General features: G+C 42.1%; 2 protein-coding genes and 1 long non-coding RNA gene across 3 annotated transcripts in view; 1 reads left to right on the plus strand and 2 right to left on the minus strand.

Annotated features, from left to right (window-relative positions):
- The window catches only part of LOC310825089 (Y+L amino acid transporter 2), a gene marked incomplete at its 5' end in the record, with an annotated part of 5,481 nt that extends 3,322 nt beyond the window's left edge, over positions 1 to 2,159 (plus strand). Inside the window, 5 exons of the mRNA XM_083697539.1 lie at positions 1 to 13; positions 205 to 301; positions 930 to 1,079; positions 1,287 to 1,470; positions 1,932 to 2,159. The exon at positions 1 to 13 is cut by the window's left edge and continues 91 nt beyond it. Coding sequence (XP_083553665.1) covers positions 1 to 13; positions 205 to 301; positions 930 to 1,079; positions 1,287 to 1,470; positions 1,932 to 2,026 — 539 coding nt within the window. The 3' untranslated portion in view covers positions 2,027 to 2,159. The remainder of the gene's footprint in view (positions 14 to 204; positions 302 to 929; positions 1,080 to 1,286; positions 1,471 to 1,931) is intronic.
- Positions 2,160 to 8,337: 6,178 nt separating this feature from the next.
- Positions 8,338 to 10,124, minus strand: LOC310815173. The gene is made up of 4 exons (XR_014554610.1): positions 9,984 to 10,124; positions 9,432 to 9,542; positions 9,071 to 9,147; positions 8,338 to 8,870 (listed from the first exon to the last, which is right to left on the minus strand). It is a non-coding gene; the product is annotated as an uncharacterized lncRNA (long non-coding RNA).
- Positions 10,125 to 13,721: 3,597 nt separating this feature from the next.
- ccdc39 (coiled-coil domain 39 molecular ruler complex subunit) lies at positions 13,722 to 25,093 on the minus strand (the record flags this gene model as incomplete). The annotated part of the gene is made up of 20 exons (XM_083667954.1): positions 13,722 to 14,611; positions 16,253 to 16,341; positions 16,439 to 16,618; positions 16,762 to 16,902; positions 17,146 to 17,252; positions 17,455 to 17,614; positions 19,049 to 19,172; positions 19,295 to 19,503; positions 19,815 to 19,952; positions 20,167 to 20,331; positions 20,426 to 20,620; positions 20,774 to 20,906; positions 21,137 to 21,240; positions 21,444 to 21,635; positions 21,891 to 22,019; positions 23,867 to 23,959; positions 24,114 to 24,272; positions 24,422 to 24,568; positions 24,698 to 24,817; positions 25,004 to 25,093. 20 exons carry the CDS (start codon positions 25,091 to 25,093, stop codon positions 14,425 to 14,427), a joined length of 2,862 nt encoding a protein of 953 aa, XP_083524080.1. The 3' UTR covers positions 13,722 to 14,424.
- Positions 25,094 to 25,281: the final 188 nt, after the last annotated feature.

Below are 25,281 nucleotides of genomic sequence, written 5' to 3' on the forward strand. Positions count from 1 at the left end.
TCGCTGCCTCCAGGTACTGAAAACAAGTCCCATGCATTTACAATAGCTCATAGGTAGGTTATGTTCATGGTTGCAGGTATTTGAATGGGAAGTTGTGTCTATTGGTCACCTCAGATGTCTGTGGGGAAATTTGTTGAGAAAGTCCATGGGGACTTTTGAATGAACTATTGAGAATGTAATTTCCCTGGCCTGTCCCCGGTCCAGGTTGTTCTTTGTGGGAGCAAGAGAGGGACACCTTCCAGACAGTCTGAGTCTGATCCACATGGAACGCTACACACCTGTACCCGCCCTCATATTCAACGTGAGTGATCCTCCTCAACCTCTCCCTTAGGGTCATAAACTCTAGTTGAGACCTCCATAATAATGATCAGCTATTATCTACCATGTGGTCTCATCTGATCATTCTTAGCATACTGTATATAGAATGTACAATGCCTATAGAAAGTCTACACCCCCTTTCAAAATGTTTTTTTTGTTGTCCCAGAGCCTGGAATCGAAATACATTAAGTTAGGATTTTTCCCCCACTGATCTACACAGCCTGCTGGACACTTTCAAAGTGAAAGAAACATTCTAAAAAGGTCAAATAATTTATTTAAAATGAAAAACAGAGAAGACCTGTTTGCAAATGTCTACACCCACCTTGCTGTGGCTTACTTAAAATGATTCCCAATTTAATGTATTTCGAATCCAGGCTCTGGCACAACAAAAGGTAACATTTTTAAAGGGTGGTGTAGTCTTTCTCCAGGCACTGTATATGGTGCATTCTTATCCACTCTGATGTCTATGGTGCATTCTTACCATATCACATTCCTTACATCTTACACCTCTGGCACATTCTTATACATCCAAAGGGGCTATGTGCCCTTACATCTGAGGTGCATTCTCACTGTAGTGTCTCACTGCAGTCCTGGGTAATGTGTTGTTGCAGGGGCTTATGGGCCTGATCTTCCTGTGTGTGGAGGACGTGTTCCAGCTCATCAACTACTTCAGTTTCAGCTACTGGCTCTACGTGGGCCTGTCTGTGACTGGCCTAATCTACCTGCGCTTCACCCAACCAGACAGATACAGACCTGTCAAGGTAACTTTCTGCCTTTCCTTCTTTCTTTTTTTCATTATTTCTTTCTTTATCTTTCATTCTTTCATTATTTCTGTCTGTCTGTCTGTCTGTCTGTCTGTCTGTCTGTCTGTCTGTCTGTCTGTCTGTCTTTAGACATGCACACATCAGAAGGTGGATGTGCGTGGTTGTATACCGGCTAACTATTGTTTTCCTTTTCCTCTGCCATAGCTCACCCTGTTCTTCCCCTTCATCTACTGCCTGTGCAGTCTGTTCCTGGTCATTGTCCCTCTGTATGGAGACACCATCAACTCTCTCATAGGGATTGGTATCGCCCTGTCTGGAGTCCCTGTCTATTATGTGGCCATTTACCTGCCTGAAGACAGGAGGCCGAAGTTTATAAGCAGACTAAATGGTAAGGATCATAGCACTTCATTGTTTACATGATACATTGAGGATACAAGGTTGTCTTTGAAATTACAGAGGCTAGCAAGTAACCCCAAGGTCGCTGGTTCAATCCCCTGATGTGAGCCAGTGATTGGAGGGTTGCTGAAATCACATCTAACTGGCCAGCTACTACATGATTTATAACATGAGAGTAAGAAAATACTGAATAAAAACTTTAAAAATAGCTAGAAATATTGCCCAATGGGTCATATGCCATTCGCCTAATTCCACAATGTTACACCATGTCCCAGAGTGTTACTTAGGAAGCTTTACGTGACTGACCGCCTTGTATCACATTTAAGATGAGACATGTATCACAACACATTTTGGCTTTATCTACATCAGCTCCAATTGACCCCTCATTTACCTTCTCTCCCTCTCTCTTTATCTCTCATGTCTCCCTCCCTCCCTCTTCCATTTCCTCACCAGCTATGGCCACCAAATACACCCAGATCATATGCTACTGCTGTCTGACTGAACTAGATGTGGAACCAGAGAAGCTAGTGGACAATAAAACCCAGTGAGAGATCTTGGTCCTCAGCCCCCCTCTCCTGGCCCCCTTCCTCCCTCCTCCACTCATGCAGGGTGTACGTGCCTGGAGCACAGAACATACACTACAATGCATGGGCAGAGGCAGCACCAATGGGTACACCCTGTCTCCATGGTGGGGACATTGCTATTGGCAATTCCACGTACTCCACATCGTAAAAAGCTCATCAATGTCTGGAGACAATAGAGGAGCTGGTGGAAGATCAGCATGTGTGAAGGAACAGACGGGTTGGAATTGTGTTTGATTGTTTTGATTATGTGAATAATGCTGTCATTGTGCTTATCTGTAATAGAATTGAATGTGAAACTAAATGTTCTTCATGAAGTGAATGAATGACACCAACATCTGACAGTCCTTTGTTTGTGTCTGTTTGTGCTCAGTCACAATGAGTGTGCATTAAGTGGTGGTCTTACAATGTTGTAATGATTTACAAACATAGTCTATTGGACCGATGTGTATGCTAAACAGCACATAGCACTCATGTGTCCTGCGTGACTATGTTATATGCTAACTCAAAACAGGGATTTGATCATCTACGTTTTTATGTGCTCTCATTGTAATTTGATCAATTGTATTGAAACTCATGAAATTTGATGTAAAGCACCCTAATGTTTTATAGATTAGCATTTAATTTACCTAGTTTTTGTATTACCCACGATGATATGATAGGGATTTGTTTTCTTAGGACCTTTTCGAAAATCACAGTTTTCACATCTGTAGATACTGGTATGTCAATGAGGTTAAAAAGTGGTGAAGTGCCAATTCATAGGGTGCTTTAATAGCAATCTTACAGCAGGGTCTCTGCACCGAGCAATGTTTGCATGAAGACGTTGCCTTATGCTTGAGTCTTGAAATAGATTGTGGCAGACTATTTGTAAAGTATCCCCTTCAGACATCCAGGAGGAGATAGTTTAGAGTCTGTGTCAGTCTTTATACCTAGTCTGAACTTCATGGGGGTTAGGCGATGTGCCACTTGCAAGTGTTACAAACCCTTTTCAGTGTTTCGTCATCCTTCACAGTACTACCTCTTTTCTCTCTCTTTCTCACCCTTGCTCCACCCCCCTCTTCTTTCCTTCACTTCCTTTTCCCTATGACAATCTTTTTTCTCACTCTCTCACTTTCCTTTTCCTGTCCATCAGTCTCTTTCAATCCCTCTTGCCAATTTGTTTTCACCCAAACATCACTCTTTCTTGATTTCACGAACCGATTTGTTTTTCTCTTTTTCTATGCACAGTTTTGCTTCACAAACATATGGGAAAAGTTGTCAGAAACATCATGTCTTTTTTCTTGTTACCTACCATTTTCTGGTGAAAATTAAACATACAATATTTATTTTCATATCCACTATTTGACTTATGTCATTTCATTGCCATGTTACATCAAGAGTTTGACCTGCTTTCAAAGTAGCATCTAATTAATCTTAATATAGCCTTATTTCTATAAATAACTTTGGTGGTAGCATAACTCTGTGTCCAAATGTCCAACTTGGATCATGGAAACGCATCATCCTTATATTACAACTGTAGCCCATTCAGTAGCAGATGTTCAAAGCACAACTAAGCACAACTAACTAAATCGTGTCACTGGTGTCTTTGTCCGCACAATATCCTGTTGTCTCCAGATGGTGGAGACACAGCACAGCCTAAATCTAGACCCCCCAGTGCAACCATTCCAAACTCCAGGGTTGGGTCTTATGGTCTTTACTTATCCCCTGGAATTTCTATAAGATATTTATCAAGTCTGAGAAAGGCTGCACAATTTTGATTGAAACAATGTCTGTGAAGCATAGAGAGATTCCCTCTAACTCCCCCCTGATCATCAAATAACGTGGCCATGCTTGTTTCAAAGCGAGTATACTTAAGTATTATATTTCTAGTATACTTGAATTTAAACCTACTTAAGTACAAGATATTAAAATGACCCATCTTAAATTTTATTTCAGTTATACAATATACTAAATATATAATATACTAAAATAGTTAATTATGTAGGTTTCTAGCATATTAACTATACTTGAACTATGTAATATGTTATACAGTGGAACCTCGAGATACGAATGCCCCAATATACGAATGTTTTGAGTTACGAATTGAAATTTCGTAGAATTTGTGCTCTGAGATACGAATGAAAATTTGAGATACGAAATCCTTTTTTTTAGCGAGAAGTGGCAGCCGCGCGCGAGAACTGGCAACCGCCTGCACACGAACCCTTTTTTTTATTTTTTATTTGAGATACGAATGTTTTGACTTACGAAGGAAGTCTCGGAACGGATTAAATTCGAATCTCGAGGTTGCACTGTATATATATTTAAATATACTTATAATAAGATTATCTGAGATAATAACTTTCAACACACTTACAATGTAATCTTAGTCATATTCAAAGTGACTGTCAAATAGTATGAAGTATATTAAAAGTGTGTTAATAATGTGTCACTAGCATATTTATTAGCATAATTATTTGCAGTTATGGTTAGCAACTTAATACACATAATTGAGAGATAGCAGGAATCAAAGTATACAAAACTAAAGGTAAACGTAAACATATGCATTACGTTTGCCTCTGGAAAGATGCCCTTTATTGGGATGTACTTTTTATTGTGTTCTACTATGTATTTTACAAGGCCACTACTATCATGAAGCAGTTATAGTGCATCCTTTCACAGGATTCAAGGCATAATCTGTAGGCACAATCTCCCCAAGAACAATATGCATTGACATACAGCAAACCATACATGAACTTTAATATGATTGGTCAGTGTTGAACATACAGTACATACATACAATTGATACAGTACAAGAGCCTGATACAATCCCTTCATGAGACATCAAGAGGACCCTAGAGGTCTGCAACACTCTCCCTACTGGGCCTCACACACTCACATGCTCTGGACCGTGCTAATCAATGTTGCACTGCACATAAAATAACCTGACTGTTTTAGTGAGGTACTTAGTTGACTTTTGCTGCCTTTAAAAGGCCCAGGCTCCAATCGAAAGATAGTCAAAGGAAGAAGGTCCACACAGCCAACACACATCCTAAAGGAAAGGTCTATCTACTCCACCATGCATAACAAAACCCTATTTGTGGCATCGGTTCTGATGTTGGGGTTCACCATCAGCATCTGCGGTTCGGCTGCAGACCCCCTCCATGCACAGTGCAAAGTGATATGGTATGGAGTCAAGTTTATTACTGTTTGAATGTATTTGAAGGTGGCTTCAAATGATGGCTGTCATGACTTTATGATACATTTGAAAGGACAGTAGCTATGTTACATAATTTGCTTACATATTAATCCTGTTGTTAAAGTTATAATCTATCTTGATTATCTAGATTTTCGATGATAATTGTAACATGACCAAATATTTAGCAAATGGATATATAGCATTGTGGAATGAAACTCTTCATTTGTTATCATTTATCATCTATCAGACAGAGACAATGACACATACTTGTTTTATCTGAAGACTATAACATCTTAGTATTGTCTTAAATCCGTTTTTGTAGCACTCTTTGTGTATGCTATTCAAATGATAGATTGTTACAAAATCAATGTTTCTCATTTTCAGACCTCAAAAGTCAGGAGCCATCTGTTGTGTATTGTACAGGATGGCCACTGTACTCTAATTTTCTTATCTTATTTGGTGCCTGTTTCCCATTAATTTGGGGCTGAGGCATTTACAGTAATCTACACAACTAATAGCGTAGGATGAGAACTCCCCTCATCTTGACATAATACCCAATTTCGAAGTCAGAAAATGTAAGACAAACTTTGGTTTTAGAGTCAACTATCATTGAAACAATAAGTGGGGTTGTGCATAAATTTAAATGAAAAAGCTTTTCTTTTCCTACTTTATGGAGATGAAGTCTGTATTCATACTATACATGTCATGGTTGTGTAACTATTGAGTAACATCTAATCGTGTTCCTGGAACTGAGAGAGCTTGTGACCGACTAGACAAAGATAATGTTTGATATTCGGATCATATGAGATCCTGCATTATCAGATTGAAACAAGGTCAAACTCAAATTAGACAAGGTACATGTGACTGTACTCTTCACCCCAATTTCTCATACCTGTTATGTTTGACGTGCATAGACAGTGGCCTACAGAATCAGAATCTGTAATGCGAATGGAGAGGGGTAGAGAGAGAGATTTCGCCTGTGTATCTGTTCTATGTTGTATAGTATCTGCTATATGTATATATTTTATCTGTTCTATGTTGTATAGTATCTGCTATATGTATATATTGTATCTGTTCTATGTTGTATAGTATCTGCTATATGTATATATTTGATCTGTTCTATGTTGTATAGTATCTGCTATATGTATATATGTTCTGTCCCTGCTCCCCTCTGGTCCTCAGGTTGTTTGGCGTCCCGTGCCGTGATGTCTATGTGGCTCTGGTCAACCAGATCAAAGCCTGGACCACTCGGGCCAGCTGTGAGTCTGGAGGAGAAAACTGCTTGTATGAGGTAGGAGCCATCTCCATATGTACAGTACAGTAGCTTCACCCTCCACACTTCAGACGCACAACATTGATTGTAGTGTTTATTTCATATCTCACACAATCCTCTGACATTGCTTGTATGAGCTAAATAAAAATAATATTGGTTTCTTCTTGAATGTAACCCTAATTGATTGTTTTGATAGTGGTGAGCAGTTTTCATATAAATCATGCAATCCTATATTCTCTTGTGTCCAGCTGGTGTCATCAACCCCTTTCCAGATCAAAGCCAAGCACACCTCTCCCAGCACTAAGTACATAGATGACCTCAGCTTCGGCCTGTTCCCCACTGAGGACTCCAATGTGTGCCGCCTGACGGTAAGCGGCTCCTTCAGGGTCAAAGGTCACCAAGGTCACCTCAGTGCTGGGTCAAAATCAGTGAGTGAAGAATGTGGCATAATATACATGCCATGAAATATGACATTTCAAAAAACATTTAAATGTTTGTCTCCCTCACACACAAAAAACAAGCTCCATCCATCCAACCTATTATACAGAAATACACACAGTGGCCGTCTCTCATGTGTTTTATCTAATACTTGTCTTTATCTACAGGGTGATTCAGTCTCAGAGTCCTGGGCAGGCCTAATGGAAAATGGCTCAAACTACTGCAGCCTCAAAGACCTGATAGAAGGTGAGAGCATCTCCCAACTGCATTCAGTAACCTAACTAACCGTCTATACTGCTACACTCTATTGCAGTGTCTTGTAATTTTAGTGATAATGTCTTAATTTGTCAAATTTTAAGGATATAAACCTCCATACTTTAGAGTTTGGTTGTGTTTCTATACCTTCAGTAGACCATTTCTGTCTTCTCTCTCCCTCTTAGGGGTCTGGATATTTCAATGTTTAACTCTCTGACCCTGTCAATGTCTATCTCTTCGACAGGAAGTGCACTCGATCAGGTTGATGGATACAAGGAGTACACTAATGAGTGGATTTGTCTTGGCTACAGCTTAGCCAACTGTACCATCTACTGATTCTATGATTAGAGTCATTGTGAAAGGACAGAATGTGTCTTCATGTCTGGAGCACTCACTTTATACATTACAGTGTAAAAACAGGGTACATTTCTCTTCTGTTGATACTGTGTCTGTAGATAACAAACAACCTCAAAGAATATGTCAACATTCGAGTTATAAGATTGTGGTATGTCAATGTAATTACTTCAATCATAACATTGTTTAAATATATGTGTGCTTGTGGTACAAATACATCTGAAACCAATGAACTCTTGGTTCAAAAAAGCACTTGTGCTTTTGCTTCCATGCATGATTCCATGATTCCAAGAATAACGAGATTAGATTTCTATGCTCTTATGTTACCTTTGTGAGACCCCTTGCTTGCACTAACTATAACGCTGATTTCTTAATTAGAAGGTTTTTTTAAGTTAACAATATTCCATCAATACGTTCATTGTCTCATTCTTTTTACATTGTGTCTATTACATTGATTAATAAATAAGTGTCAATGCAGTTTTGTTACCCAATCCTTTTACTTTTACTGCCCCCTTCAAGGAAGGTAGTTGATATTAAAATGTCACTGGATCAGATGAGTATACAAATTGTATAGTAACAGTCTTATAGCCAGAGAGCAGACCGTCTAATAGGACCTTTCTTTTTTAAGTTAAATCAAGTAGGAATAGGGAGGAAAACACTGTCATTGACAGGATTCTGGTTTTCCGTTCTTGCATAGTGCATACCAACTGCTACCATCCAACCACGCCTTGTACATGCATTGTACATGTTCACTCTAATCAGGAAATGTTACGCAATTTGATATCACCTTGATAAAAAACATAGTTTATTTTGTCATCAACCATATCAACCATTTATTAGATATCATTCTTTAAAACTATGAATAGATACAGAGATAACTCAGAAAATAATTCCACCCCAGAAACACAATGAAATGCATTTCCTTCTTTGGAGATCACAAGCTGAGAAGGGTTTTTATATATACAGTACAAAGCCAGAAATCAGGCTGAAAGGATTTTGTTACAGAACTGGTTCACAAACTCGTCCTTATCTTACTTTTAGATTGTAAGTGCAAAGTGCAGTCAGAATTCTCTATATTGATACATGACTGTGTTATGATTGAAAAAGGATAAATACATTGTGAATAAAGTAAAATCATTCATATAAATATCTACAGTACAATATATAAAGTGCATGTAGATTTGATCAATAATTCCTTGAATCAATAGTAGAAATTTACATAAGAAAATAAACATGTTGTATTAAACTTTCTTGATTTTTTTCACAGTCAGTCGAAAGTTCAGATGTGGTTGTTGTTGCTGAATGATGGTATGGATCTATAAGAGAGAATATTGATCACCAATTTGCTCCAACTCTAACCCATTCATATCATATTCAACTAGAAAATGGATGTCCTACAGCACTATTTCATAGAGTGAGTGTACATACACTGCCACATATGTAAAAGGTCCAGTGCTCCACCTGTTCTGGTTGAAGTCAAACTAAACTCAATGACTGATGAATGACTTTAAATTACCCCTCTCAAGACTGGATCAGCTGTAGTCTCATTTAGCTCCTGATAGGAGCTAACAAGTGTCTGAAGAAACACAAGTCCTGTTAGAGATATCAGAAAATATCAGAACCATTCGTTCATGTAGAGAGTTGGGCCTCATTATATAAACACCTTTGTACACAGAGATTTGATTGTCAATCTCAAAATGGTTTATGAATGAAATATGTGTGATTAGTACAACTTGATTCATACAGTACATATATACATTGTAAAAGTGTTTCTTTTTATATTAGCTGAAATGTAACAAAGCTAAGGCCCCAGTCTAGAGTACCATTCAATGGAACATGTTACATGTTAGCTCCAGTAGTTGAGCGTGGATACTCACCACTCTCTGGTGTAGCAGTAGGTGAGGGCAGCTGAGAGGGAAGCGGAGAAGGAGCAGGTGCTGTCATGTATGTCATGGTTGTTGGTGGTTCCAGGATAGCTGTTGTGGTTGCTGGGAGAGTATTGGAATGAAACTATATTTTATATTTTATATTTTATATCTACAGTTTAGTTCTACACCTAGAACTAAACTGCTCACTGTAACACTACATTACAGTCCTATTACCACTAGTATTTAGGCCTTCACACTGTAAGAACATCTTAATTCAATCATCTTATTCGCCCTATTGAATTATTCTATTATTTTTGCAATATATTCCTAAAATGTAAATATGTCGACTACTACTCAACCAAAATGCAATAATTTGTGTGGGTCTAGACAGCTTCAACAGTAACAACAATAACAAACTGTAATACAAACATCTGCAGGTGAGAGATATAGCGTAAAAATAATCTATTATTGGGACCCTAACCCTAACCCTTAATTTCTCATTTTTTTAAGAAAAAAAGGCTGGTATCATAAACATAAAGGTGGTTTGAATGCATTTCTTACCTAATGTAGATTGCCCAACAGACAACGCAAAACATCCAATACATAGGAGCAGAGAAAGCATGATGCAGTCAGAGTAGAGATAGTACTGACTGAACTGACTGAACTGACTGAACTGACTGGCGTGGGAAGGTTATACTTAGCGTGCCTGAAAAGCTTTGTTCTGCATGAGGAAGTTGTTTGCTTTATTCTTTGAACGAGGGAGTTGCCGTTTAACAATGTAGAGGCTTTCGAACTGTGAGAGGTGAGACTCAGAAAAGGTCAGACAGCCAATGAGGAACCTGTTTCTTATACCCTCCTCACAAGATATATAGCCTTTTGTTCTCCTGTGTCTTTGTCAGAGATTCTCCCTCTCCGAGCGTAAGTTTATTTTTGCTACGTCTGTTGTCCTGATTATCCATCTGCACTTGGGTTCACCCTACCAATACCCTAACAGAATCTCTGACCATCATGGACCCAGTGGAGGTACTTCGTATGCACGAAGCATTCACGACTCAAGGTAAAGTGCTGGCCCAACATGAGCAAGGGATGCAGCAGGTAGCCGAGAGCCTGCAGCAGCTAACCAGCATGGTTCGCTCCATGTCGGAGGCTCAGAGGGCTACCACTGAACCAGCGACGACATCACCAGCTCCAGCTCCCCAGACCACAGCACGGGAGCCGCGCCTACCACCTCCTGAGCACTACGACGGACGTCCGGAGGGCTGCAGAGAATTCCTCACCCAATGTTCCACCACTCTCGGAGGTGATGAAGGACGATCTCGCCTTCCAGGAGCTCCCGGAGCAACTGGACGACCTTGTCGACCTCTCCATACGTGTGGACAACCGTCGCCAGGAGAGGATCCGTGAGCGAGGGTTGACACGCGGCGCGCCTCCCCCTGATCCTCCCTACCCAGAGCTGTTCCCCCGTTCCTCTATGGATTACCCATAAGAGGAGCCCATGCAGTTGGGGGCAGCGCACCTCTTGAAGGTGGAGAGACAGTGCGAGGGATGCTGCCTGTACTGTGGCCGGTCAGGTCACCACTGCGCTGAATGCCCGGAGAAGTCGGGAAACGGAGGGTCCCCGCTAGTATCTGGAGGGGTACTGACGGAGCGGGATCCACCCTCTGTTCCTAGAGATCCCCGGACCTTTCTCTGGGTCGCGGTGCAGTGGGGCTCCGACCTGGCCCTGATCGACTCCGGAGCGGCGGGGAACTTCATGGATGCTAGCCTGGCTGCTGGATGGGGGGATCCCCTCATCAATCTCTCGGAACCCATTCCGGTCCAGGCCCTGGACGGTCGGCCTCTGGGAGCCGGCTTCATCACGCAACACACTATCCCTGTGCGTTTCCAGGTTGAAGGGGCTCGCTGGGAGACTACACAGTTTTTCATTATTGAGGCTCCCGACTGTCCCCTCGTCCTTAAGTCACCCCTGGCTAGCTTCCAGCAAACCCCAGGAGAAGTGCGTTTTTCATGAGGAGACCGTCTCCTTCCTGGGATTTATCGTCTCCAGGGGGGAGCTGCATATGGACCCTGCCATGGTCAAGGCAGTGTTAGACTGGCCCCAGCCCTCCTCCCTAAAACAGCTGCAGAGGTTCCTGGGCTTCGCTAATTTTTATAGGCGGTTCATCCGTAGCTTTAGTGCTCTGGCCGCCCCCTTGACCGCCCTCACCCAGTCGAGCCTACCTCAATTCGGCGCTTCACCTCCGCCCCGGTCCTTGGGCACCCGGATCCTGCCTGGCCCTTCGTGGTGGAGGTGGATGCCTTGGATATCGCAGTGGGGGCAGTGCTCTCCCAGCAGTGCCTCAAGGACAGTAAAGTTCATCCCTGTGCCTTCTTCTCCCGTCGACTGTCCCCAGCAGAGAGGAATTATGACGTGGGTAACCGTGAGCTGCTGGCATTGGAGGAGTGGAGGCACTGGTTGGAGGGTGCCGTCCAGCCGTTTGAAGTGTGGACGGACCACAAGAACTTGGAGTACATCCAGGGGGCCAAGCAGTTGAACTCGCATCAGGCAAGGTGGGCTCTGTTCTTCACCAGGTTCAACTTCACAATCTCCTATTGCCCCGGATCGAAGAACACCAAACCCGACGCACTCTCCCGTCAGTTTGATCCAGTGGACTTGTGGAGACCCCCGACCCCATCGTCCCGAAGGCTCACTTCCTCGCCCCTGTGTCCTGGGGCATCGAGCGGGTGGTGAAGACGACCCCGGGGAGCTCTACGTTCCCAAGGCTACGCGCACGCGGCTACTCCATTGGGTGCAGGCCTCCTCCCTCACTGGTCACCCGGGGGCCACCAGGACTTTGGACTTCATTCGGACGAGGTTCTGGTGGCCCACGGTGGAGGGTGCTAACGCGCGCCTTCGTGGCGGCATGTGCGGTGTGCGCAATGTAGAGGCTTTCGAACTGTGAGAGGTGAGACTCAGAAAAGGTCAGACAGCCAATTAGGAACCTGTTTCTTATACCCTCCTCACAAGATATATAGCCTTTTGTTCTCCTGTGTCTTTGTCAGAGATTCTCCCTCTCCGAGCGTAAGTTTATTTTTGCTACGTCTGTCGTCCTGATTATCCATCCGCACTTGGGTTCACCCTACCAATACCCTACCAGAGTAGTAGAGTCAAGTCATTGGTGATCAAGTCTGAAAGAGAGACCATGACAATCACAGGATGATTTTAAAAAGCTATTTTCAAAAGCCTGGATATAAACAAAGGATATTCACATTCTCTTACCTGACAGACTTCGTATTGTAGTAGTATATTGCATGGTATGGCTAATTTGCTTGGTAACAGCAAACATAGTCAAAAGTGACCTGGGCCAGGCATTGATCATTATGTTCTCAGAATGTCAAAACAGTTTTCTAAGATTACGATTCAAATGACAACTTCATTGTTCTCACCTCCGATCAATTCTTTCTCCATATTTGTATGTTTCAGAGAAATTATTAGGGAAATTAAAAGGGTTTTGCTTTCTATGTCGTGTGTGTTTGCCGAGTGAAGTCGTTCTGTCCTTCACAAAACTCATGTTCTGAGAGTTCTGTCTCCAAGTGTTGTGTTTACAGAATGTTCTGAGAATTCTGTCTCCAAGTGATCGATGCGTCGGCATTGTGACTGTCTCGCTCGAGTTTGATCAGCTACTACAAGGTATTTTACATCACTTGCTCCGTTCCCAGGCCTATGTTCCTGGTTATGAAAATAATAACATTTCGGAGAAATTGCATTTTAATCGAGTCACGATACCGTTTCCATGGAATCGGATTTTATGAAGCAAAGGTTATTTGTCATTTGTTAAAATGCCAAACTCCCGTTTGTGGTTCTGATGAGAGGTCAACTTAGCATCTTTCTAGCGCCCTAGGTAACTTTCTCCCTCATCATTATTCATTAGCAATGTTTTTATCATAATGGCAGAATCAGAATGAATAGCCTATAGAACTGTTCAGAAACACGTTCTCTGCTCCCTATATACTCTCCAGACATCATTCACCATTCACTGACCATTGAGAAAGAAATTTCGCAAAAACTCATGCAACTCAAATGCATGCAAAATACTGTATTATTATTATTATTATTATTTTAAATATTGTAATAGTCGAAGCCTTAAATAAAGTTATTGCATACGATGGCTATGGGACCGAATACTAACCTTTAGATTACTTTACAGTAATATACTTACAAGTTGATTTGTCCAAATAGTATAATTTCATCTGGACAAACTATATCAAAGGACAATGACAAGCAGCAGCATTTTGCAACAGTTTTATTGAAGTCATGTTACAACCTGATTGAAAAACCTTTCAAAAGAGGTGAGAAAAACATAGATCAAATGTATATCTCACTGAAACGGTTCAACATACAAATCAATCATCGTATCTTCTTCTGTGCATCGGAATTCAAAGAATTACTTGGGTGAAAAAAAGCATTCTCTTGATTCACCTCTTGATGTGTTAACAGTAGAAGTAGTAAGGCCTATATTGTCTATTTTTTATAACTGTGTGTGCAGTATGTATGTAAAGAGGTGTTGTATTATGCAGAAAGCCATTGACAACCACCTTAATCAAGCTCAAAAAGAGGAATTGATGATATTATATCCCAATGCAACACTTCCAAACACCAATGCCCTGTAGGATCTCTCATCACTAGTGTTAAATGTTTAGAGCAAGGATGATGATACATTTGGATACATCAAGATTAAGAGTCAGGAGATGAAGAATAGAGATACAATGTGGTACACATTTACAATTTCATATAATAGAGGTTACTAGCATAGGAGGTTAATAACAACAAAGTATGTCTTCACTTCTGTTCATTCAAAAATTACTTTTTTTTAATGGATCAACACATGCAAATCAATCAACTAATTAAACCCCTTGCAAAGTTGATTGGATAGTGACACACACTCTCTATGCTAGTAGCGGTCATATTAACCCCATGAGTAGTGAGAGATGCTGCCAAGGGCCCTGAGGTGAGGTTGCTGTCCTATGGGCTCTTGCGCTGGCTGCTGCTATTGCTGCTGCTGGCAGAGCTAGATGGACGTGAGTCCCGTGGAGAGGTGGTGAGAGGAGGGGACCTCACCGACAGACCCAGGCCCAGCTCCAGGGTCTTAGTTTGGGGAGAGTGCACTGATGATGCCCTGGGGCTGCTGCTCGCAGATGAGCCTGCTGACCTATGGTAAAATGACAAACACAGGTAGAAAGGTATAACGTTAAAAAAAGAGTTGAAGTATAAACATGGATTAGGCCAAAAATAGTTGGTAGCTGTTGTTAGACACTACGCTATGTGAGTGTGTTCTTCATCAGATGTGTCTGTTAGCGCTGTATGTATATGTACAGTTAGGTCCATATATATTTGGACTCTGACACAATTTTTTTTATTTTAGCTGTTTACCTAAACATATTCAAGTTACAGTTATATAATGAATATGGGCTTAAAGTGCAGACTCTCAGCTTTAATTTGAGGGTATTCATCCAAATTGGAGGAAGGGTTTAGGAATTACAGCTCTTTAATATGTAGCCCCCTCTTTTTCAAGGGACCAAAGGTAATTGGACAATTGACTCAAAAGCAGTTTCATGGACAGGTGTGGGCTATTCCTTTGTTCCTTTGACAACAGTGGTGGATGATTGCAGGATCCTTCACAAGGTAAAGAAAAACCCCTTCACAACATCTAGCCAAGTGAAGAACACTCTCCAGGAGGTAGGCATATCATTATCCAAGTCTACCATAAAGTGAAGACTTCACAAGAGCAAATACAGAGGGTTCACCACAAGGTGCAAACCATTCATAAGCCTCAAGAATAGAAAGGTCAGATTAGATTTAGCCAAAAAAACATCTAAAAAAGCCAGCCCAGTTCTGGAACAGCATTCTTTGGACAGATGAAACTAAGATCAACCTGTACCAGCATGATGGGAAGAAAAAAGTATGGAGAAGGCTTGGAACTGCTCATGGTCTGAAGCATACCACATCATCTATAAAACACGGTGGAGGCAGTGTGATGGCATGGGCATGTATGGCTTCCAATGGCACTGGGTCACTAGTGTTTATTGATGATGTGACAGAAGACAGAAGCAGCCAGGTTAATTCTGAAGTGTTTAGGGATATACTGTCCGCTCAGATTCAGCCAAATTCAGCAAAGTTGATTGGACGGCGCTTCACAGTACAGATGGACAATGACCCAAAACATACTGCGAAAGCAACACAGGAGTTTTTTAAGGCAAAGAAGTGGAATATTCTGCAATGGCTGAGTCAATCACCTGATCTCAACCTGATCGAGCATGCATTTCACTTGCTGAAGACAAAACTAAAGGCAGAAAGACCCACAAACAAACAACAACTGAAGACAGCTGCAGTAAAGGCCTGACAAAGCATCACAAAGGAGGAAACCCAGCATTTGGTGATGTCCATGGGTTCCAGACTTCAGGCAGTCATTGCCTGCAAAGGATTCTCAACAAAGTATTAAAAATGAACATTTTATTTATGATTATGTTAATTTGTCCAATTTTTTAATTTTTACATTACACTGTGTATAAAAATGGTTGCAATTCCTAAACGTTTCATACAATATTTTTGTTCAACCCCTTGAATCAAAGCTGAAAGTCTGTACTTCAATTGCATCTCTGTTTCATTTCAAATCCATTGTGGTGACGTACAGAGCTAAAATTATGAAAATTGTGTCACTGTCCAAATATTTCCAGACCTAACTGTATGTGGCTCTGTGAGGGACTGAATGGTCATTCGTACCTGAAAAAACCCTCAGAACTATGATAGATTGATTGTGTAGATGAGAGTAATTGTGTTGTGATGTAGGTACCCGAGAGAGACTGAGCTGCGAGCAGAGCTGGTCTTGGAGCTTTGTCGGCTGGCAGGAGTGGAGGCAGGAGAGGGCAGGGGCAGGTTGGCCTGGAACAAAAACACCAGAACATATCACCATCTTACTCTTGAGTTAAAATCACTTTAATGTGGTGGGTTGTTGCCTTCTGCACAACAACAGGCTTACCTGGACAAAGTACATGTGAAGAGCTGATCTGAGGTCAGGGTGCTCCTCCATGGCCTCCAGTAGCATCTTGTTGACGGTCTTATTGAAGTCCTTCAGCTCCCTCAGCTCAATGTCTCTCTCCTCAAATGTCTCCTCTTTGGCATTCTTGACCGACCGGATCTCTTTGGTCAGTTTGGAGCACTGTCATAGAGGGATAGAAAGGATTAACAAATAATTATAATAATAAATAGTTATTGGCATTTGTCTTTGATTTCATGTTTCTGCCGTGTTTTGTCTCTGAGAGGTGTAAATTATACACTTGAGTTGGGCGGTGTGCATCAAACCTGTTTTGTGACCCGGTCAAGTTTCTCCTTCTGGGAAACCAGTTCTTTGTTCATTGAGAGGATGCGTGTCTGCGTGTCCTCAGTCCTCTCATTCTGTACAGCCTCCTCTTGGAGTAGGCTGTCTAGGGTGTTGTTCATGCCCTATCAATTCAATCACAACACACACACACATACACATAATTGCTGGTAGTTCAGAGTGACCTGTCAAACAAGTCTATTTTAAGCCTCTTATTGTTCCTGAGAAAACACGAGGGAATGTAAATAATACTAGCAGCCAATACAAACTAAACAATGATGATGGCTATCATGTACAAAAATAAAAATAATATATTAAATGTGAAATGATACCTCTTTTTTTTTCATTTAGGGGGGGACAAGAGCTACCTGAATATCATCCTGCAGTTCCCTGATCTGCTTCCTCTTGTACTTGTACTTATGCTCAGCTGCCCTCTTCTGCTCCTCCAGCTTCAGTTTCTCCTGATACTCCTCACCTTCAAAATGCAAGAGGAGAGAGGATGGAGGGGATACATCTTACAGATCCTCTCTGCCTCCCTTGGGTGCTTACACTGACAACATCAATGTTCCCATGGCAGAGAGATTAAATCTTTTTAAAGAGGTGTATTTAGGTGCCATCTTTCTGTTGATAAGAGGCCTAAGCTATGCAGGAATTAGAGTTCTCTCCCTCGTACATACTGGACTCGGTGACTTTATTGAAGGATTTGCGATATGTCGTGTTGCGGCTGTTGACAACATGGAGGGTGTTCTCCAGTGCTCGTATTTCCTTCTCCGTCTTGCGGATTTTGGCGTCTAAATCGTCTCCCTCACGTTGGAGCTCTTCTTTCTCTTGGGCAGCCTTGTAAAGCACAATAGCAGTGGTATAACAAATGGACTGAAACAATAGTGTCCTGGTAAACTGAAAACATGTTTTGGGATAAGCATATTGATAAAGGCCTAACAGTGTTTTAACGCTAGAAAAAAAAACTACACAATTCTGTAGACGGATTTGTTGGCTCCAGCTATATGATTTAAATGTGGCTGATACAAAGACAGTGATCGTATGATCTTCCAGTGTGAATGGTGATCAATCTGGACACACGCATACACATACACACACACACACACACACACACACACACACACAAAGAGTGAGGGTCACTTCACTTTTCATCACCCGCTCTCCCCGTGCTGCGAGGGTGGAAAGCTTCTGCCTCGTTTTTTTATGGTTCTATTTTTGCAATCAAGTTGTTTGTCAGGTAAATGAATGTGGAGATTAGAAGTTGTCAATTTCTGCCTTTGCCCAGGAAAGGCTCCATGATTTTCATCACCATATTCTCAGACACACGCGCCCCAGCTGGATATGATATATAATATATATGCCATTCAGCTGACGCTTTTATCCAAAACGACTTACATTGCAGTGAGTGCATACATTTCAGTATATATGGTTCCAGCGGGAATCAAACCCACTACCTAAGCGTTGTTAGCGCCATGCTCTACCAACTGAGCCACAGAGGACCATGATGTATATTTCCCCAGGTATGGAAAGCTGTATTATAACTGTAGGTTTCGATGCTCAATACTGAATGCAGTAACTGTTTTTTCAGACACACATAGCCTACAAGCGCACACATACAATATCTGCATCATTACTCACTGACTGCCCACTTCCGGTATTCCCCGTGTTATCAACAGTTTATCACTGGCCTTTACACACAGACACACATACATGCTCATTTAAAACAAGGTCTAAATAGACTAAGAGAAAAACTATGTTGTGGCTTGAGTACAATAAGCCTGCGCTTCGACATAGAGGTGTGAAGAAGGATATGTGTCTCTTCTTCAGAGACTGGTTGCACGCAGGCTTCTATTCACATGTAATCGTGCATTGATCATGCAAGTAACTATTGTCTTTCTGTAAATGATGCTGATAGCCATTATGGTTGAAATAGGTAAGCCATTCATAACTGTAAGATCAGTTTCAATGTACTATTATGAGGGTAAATCTAGGGTGAAGAGCAAATGGGTGAACCATTCGCACTTGGGGGGAAAACAACAGGTGCTAATCACGCCTCAAGATGTGACTTGGAGGTGTTGGCTATCAATAAAAGGTATGGTAGTCATGAAAATGCATCCAGATTTTTTGTCTGTTGATTTTGAAATTGTATCAAAAAACAGACATTTAGGAAAAGTTGGAAGGATCGGGACATGGGTTTCACAACAGCAGAGTTATTTTATTATGAAGTATCACATGATGCCTGTGGAGGCTCGCGTGTTAAAGAAATCTCACCTTGATCACATAGTAAGCCTGTGATCTCTCCTCTTCACCCTCAGGAGCGGCCATTGAGATGGTCATGATCTCATAGCGCTTCCTCATCTTGTCAATCTTGGACAGTCTCTCATGCACCTCAGCACTGAAATGAGATTACATGTGTAATATAGAAAAACACGTGGCGCGGCCAAATGAAGGGCACTTAATGGAGAAGCATGTGTGATGTGAGATGCAGCCATGGGTTGAGATGCAGCCATGGGTTACCTGAGTCCTTGTCGCTCCTGGTCAGTGATCTTGACCTGTTTGCTGAGCATCTCCCTGTGGACCTTGATCTCCTCCTCTCTCTCCCTCATGGCGGTCTGCAGCTGTAGCCGGCGCTTCTCCAGAGACAGCACGCTGTCAGCCTTGTTGTACAGCAGGTCCCTCAGACGCTTGATCTCCAGCTTCAGGATGTTGTCCTCCACCATGGTGTCCTGACCACCAGAGATTGGTCAAAGCAAACACATGTCTGGGTAACACTTTAAAGGGTGGTTTAACAGACACAGATTAAGCCAAGTCAGGAGCTACAGTAATTGGCACTTTCAATGGAGACTCTCCTCTGAAGATGCTTTTTAGTCTGGATTCAGCCTAATATAAGTCTGACATGGATAGCTACCTACAAAATGGTTAATAGATGTACAACTAATAACCAATGAACTGTTAAACTACAGTAACTATCCACTGGGTAAATCAGTGTAGAGAACATTGTTGTTCACCTGTTCTGAAGTGTGTGTTGTGTTCTAACCTGCTTCTTGAGCCTCAGCTTCTTCAGTTCTTTATCGGTGGTGTCGTTGAACAGATGCAGCTCCTCGATCTTGGTGGTCAGGTCTCTCTTCTGAGCTCCCGTCTTCTCTGTCTCCTTCCTTGTGCAGCGGATATCATCCTGTAAGTGGAAAGAAATGACAACATCACTTCATGTGTCTCTCAAGAGAAAATAACAGGTCCCAGGACAATAACTTTTGTTGTAGACTCTTGTAAACAAGACCCAGGGATCATGTGATCGGCACAACATAAAAAACAGAGGTGAAAAGTGCAGGTTTAAACAGAGCTCAATAGGACAGGGAGGCAGGTAGATGGGTGCACAAAGAGAGGTTGACCTGGAGTTTCTTGAGCTGAGTGGTCAGCATGGTCACAGTCCTCTTCTTCTCCTCCAGGGTGTTGGCCAGCTCGTTGGCTTTCTTCTCCAGGGCCTGCTTTTCCTCTGTGTTCACCTCGCCCCGCAGGCGGGACATCTTCCTCTCCAGCAGCTGGATCTGGAAGTCCTGGAGCACGCAGGAACGGGGGAGATGGTTAGTAAGAAAAAAAAGTAAAGGATTTTACAATAAACATCTGGGACTATCATGTAATTTCTCTTGCCTGGTTGTAGATGATCTCCTGCTGTTTGAGGGAGTTTTGGTCCAGTTTGCTGAGGCGGCTGTCAAGGTTGGAGAGGGCCGTTCTGCTCCCTGACAGCTCAGCAATGGAGTCCTTCTCCTTCACCCTGAGAGCCTGCAGCTCCTGGCTCTTACGGAACAGCACCTCCCGGTGGTGATGCAGCTGAGCATCGATCTCCTACTCCACACAATCACATCAAAAGGGGGCGCAAAATGATATACAATACAATGACTGAGACACTATCATATACTGTACACAATGAGACACAATGAGACCTTACAGCTTAATTATGTATCACACAAAATCATATCACAACTCATGGCCACTCACTTTGATAGTCTGCTCCTCCTCCTTCAGCATCTGGTCCATCTGAGCAGCCCTCTCTTCCACACTGAGGGCAGTCTCTGTCACTGCCTGGAGCTTCTCCTTCAGGGCTGCGTTAAGGAGCTTGGCCCCCTTCACTCTGCACAGGGGTCACAACATATGGATTTCATCCATAACCATTAGACGTTAGATAGTCAAGGACTAGTGAGAGGATGGAAATGAATTCCTTTCAATGTTATTGAGCCAGGAGGATCAGTTAAGAACAGTGACCTGAGAAGTGACTATGCAGATCCAAGGAATGCTGAGGAGATAGTTACATGATAATTACTCAAAAGTCACATAGGGGATAATTAAAGATGTATGTCTTACTTGTTAGTTTTGTCCTGGATATCCTTTTTCATGTTGGCTAGCTGTGACCTCATGGACTCTACATCAGTGGCTGCTCTGTCCACTGTACCTTTCAGGCTCTCCAACTAGGAAAAGGATAAGTGATAATAATTTTTAAAAAGAGCATACTTCCCTCCTAGAGATACATTGTTAATACACCCTAATGAATGTCATCCTATTTTTGTCATCAGAAAGCCTTGATGATGGTGGTGATGATGATGATGGTGGTGTTGATGATGATGATGGTGATGATAGAGAGGCAATAGTGAAAGCGGATACAACAACCTACCTCATCCTGCAGCCTGGTACGATAACTCTCCTGCTCCTGAAACTCCCGTCTCAGCTTGGCTGCCTGCCGCTCTGCCGTGGCTATCTTCTTCTCATACTCCTTGTTGTTCTCTATCTCACTCTCCAGAAAGTTTTTCTTCTCTTTAATCATGCCATTCCTCTCTCTGATATCCTGATTGACTTGGGTGAGTAGCTGGACATATGACAAAACCAACATAAACATATATACATCATGTAAGGAACTTCACAATTGCCCACCACCATAATTATATATTTTTTTTAATTACAATATCATAATGCCTTTTTGCATCATATTGATAGGATTTATCATAAAAGTAGGTAGCTATATACACCAGTCAGGGCATAATATGAAGTAAAACATGTTGTGATTGACTGACAGTACAGTTATATTATACTGTAAGACTGCATACTGCCATCTAGTAGTTACCATTGCACATTGTTGCATCTCAGTGTCCCTTTTCTTCATCTGTTCAATGGTGTTCTCCCACTGGTGAATGAGCTCCTGTCTCTCCAAGTGGGCCTGACGGAAGTTCTCCGCAGTCTTATCCAGACCAATCTGTTTCCAAAGCACAACTGTAATACCTGAGCCCACTCTGGAAAATGTTAACAGGTGGCCAAGAACAGCTGCTTGATGTTTGTTGTGTGAATATAGAATTGATGAGAGTTAAACATTATTACAAAAAATGGACATAATAGTTAAATCTCTGGTCAATGCTGTCTGTTTCTATTTACTGTATATGTAAATACATTTTCATGTACAGTGCATTCGGAAAGTATTCAGACCCCTTAACTTTTTCCACATTTTGTTATGTTACAGCCTTATTCTAAAATGGATTCAATTCATTGTTTTCCTCATCAATCTACACACAATACCCCATAATGACAAAGCGAAAACAGGGTTTTTAATTTTTAATTTATTAAAAATAAAAAACTGAAATATCACATTTACATAAGTATTCAGACCCTTTGCTATGACACTCGAAATTGAGCTCAGGTGCATCCTGTTTCCATTGGTCATCCTTGAGATGTTCCTACGACTTGATTGGAGTCCACCTGTGGTAAATTCAATTGATTGGACGTGATTTGGAACGGCACACACCTGTCTATATAAGGTCTCACAGTTGACAGTGCATGTCAGAGCAAAAAACCTGGCCATGAGGTTGAAGGAATTGTCTTTAGACGGCCGAGACAGGATTGTGTCGAGGCACAGATCTGGGGAAGGATACAAAAAATTTTCTGCAGTATTGAAGGTCTCCAAGAACACAGTATCCTCCATCATTCTTAAATGGAAGACGTTTGGAACCACCAAGACTCTTCCTAGAGCTGGCTGCCCGGCCAAACTGAGCAATAGGGGGAGAAGGGCCATCGTCAGGGAGGTGACCAAGAACCCAATGGTCACTCTGACAGAGCTCCAGAGTTCCTCTATGGAGATAGGAGAACATTCCAGAAGGACAACCATCTCTGCAGCACTCCACCAATCAGACCTTTATGGAAGACTGGTCAGACGGAAGCCACTCCTCAGTAAAAAGCACATGACAGCCCGCTTGGGAGTTTGCCAAAAGACACCTAAAGGACTCTCAGACCATGAGAAACAAGATTCTCTGGTCTGATGAAACCAAGATTGAACTCTTTGGCCTGAATGCCAAGCATCACGTCTGGAGGAAACCAGGCACCGCTCATCACCTGGCCAATACCATCCCTACGGTGAAGCATGATGGTGGCAGCATCATGCTGTGGGGATGTTTTTCAGCGGCAGGGACTGGGAGACTAGTCAGGATCGAGGGAAAGATGAACGGAGCAAAGTACAGAGAGATCCTTGATGAGAACCTGCTCCAGAGTGCTCAGGACCTCAGACTGGGGCGAAGGTTCACCTTCCAACAGGACAATGACCCTAAGCACACAGCCAAGACAACACAGGAGTGGCTTCGGGACAAGTCTCTGAATGTCCTTGAGTGGCCCAGCCAGAGCCTGGACTTGCCAGAGCCTAACCCTAACCCGATCGAACATCTCTGGAGAGACCTGAAAATAGCTGTGCACCGACGCTCCCCATCCAACCTGACAGAGCTTGAGAGGATCTGCAGAGAAGAATGGGAGAAACTCCCCAAATACAGGTGTTACAAGCTTGGCACGTCATACCCAAGAAGACTTAAGGCTGTCATCGCTGCCAAAGGTGCTTCAACAAAGTACTGAGTCAAGGGTCTGAATACTTATGTAGATGTGATATTTCAGTTTTTTATTTTTGATAAATTAGCAAACATTTCTAAACCTGTTTTGGCTTTGTCATTATAGGGTATTGTGTGTGTAGATTGATGAGGGGGAAAAAATAATTTAATCCATTTTAGAATAAGGCTGTAACATAACAAAATTTTCATTTTATACATTTAAAAGGAAGACAGCTTCAACCTGTGCTGATATTGTCTCAGTCAATTCATTGTCCATTGCCTTGCGCTTTTGGTTGGCTTCAAGTGTCATCTTCTCTATACACAAAGAGAGCTCCTGTCAAAATGGAAAGCAAATGGTAGTAGAGAATAGATCAGTGTGAGTCTAGCCAAATGCTATGAAAAATGACTATGCAATAAATACTGTGTATTCTACTATCAAATAACTGCTAAAGAGGACCCTATTTAGTTGCATGGCCATCTTGACTCACCCGTATCCTGCTTTCGTCCTGTTGGGAGTACTTGATGATAGCCATGGTGTCTTCGTCTTTGCGTGCCGACTCCTCTAGCCAGGCATCCAGTGTCTGCTGGTCCCAGTTCAGTTGGCTCTTCAGCTCTTCCAGCTTCTGGGTGGCTTTGAATATGTTGTTCTGGGGAAATATATTACAGTACAGTCAGATAAAAACATATAAAGATATGCTCATACATGGCAATTCACTTGAGTAGAAAAACAATGTCAACTTCTACATCTTTGTGGAAAGACATCTGCTGTACAACATGGTGTGTTGGTGGGTATAACCTCTTGGGCGTTCTTCTTCTCTCTTAGAGCTCCAAGTTCATTGTCTAGGTGTGAAATCTCCTGCTGTAAACGACCCATCTCTCGGTCTGCCAGGGCTTTGAAATGCATCTCAGACTCGGCCTCCCTCTCCCTGGCCTTGCACAGTGCCTGCACACACACCTCTTCATATCAGCTTGAGGACAGATTGTTGACAATGAAATTAGTGTCGTAAATGTGTGTAATGACAAATCAGTGGGAAAACTGTCAGGAACAACTCTGATGAGCAGATATGTATACCTGAGTGTGAGACAATTCCTGCCTGACATTTTTCAGGTGTTCGGCCATTGCTTGTATTCTATCCTTGTATTCACCAAGTTTGTTCTCCAAGTGCAATTTATCCTTTTGTTTCCTTTGGAGCTGATAAGAGGAGAGACAGCGAGGGAGTTGCAGTGAATAAGGACTTTACAAGCGCAGGTGGTTAATATGCCAGTACTGAGGTTTATTTGTCAATACAGCCTATAGCAAGCTTTAGCTAATGTGCAATAGTTCAGAAGATTATTTGCTAGCTTGCCGGCTAGCTAGGTAATCAAAAAGGGCACTTACCTCATCTTCCAAAGCTTTATTTTCTGCATTGGCAACAGGGATTGCAAAACCCTCGTCCCAGCCTAACTCGGATATAAGTCTATTCGACATTTTCTGTACCAATAAATTCAAATTCTAAACTTGAATATCAAGCCGAAACAACGTGCCAACTAATTATTCACAATATATGTGGTATTGCTGACAACTTGTTAGAGGTATGGCATGCTGTAAACCGTCGTATGTTTCGGTGTTGGCCCCTAGCAACGGTGTCTGATGGTTAGTTACCAGTACATCCGGTT

The sequence above is a fragment of the Argentina silus genome (assembly GCF_951799395.1).
Source record: "Argentina silus genome assembly, chromosome: 1".
NCBI classification, from domain to species: domain Eukaryota; kingdom Metazoa; phylum Chordata; class Actinopteri; order Argentiniformes; family Argentinidae; genus Argentina; species Argentina silus.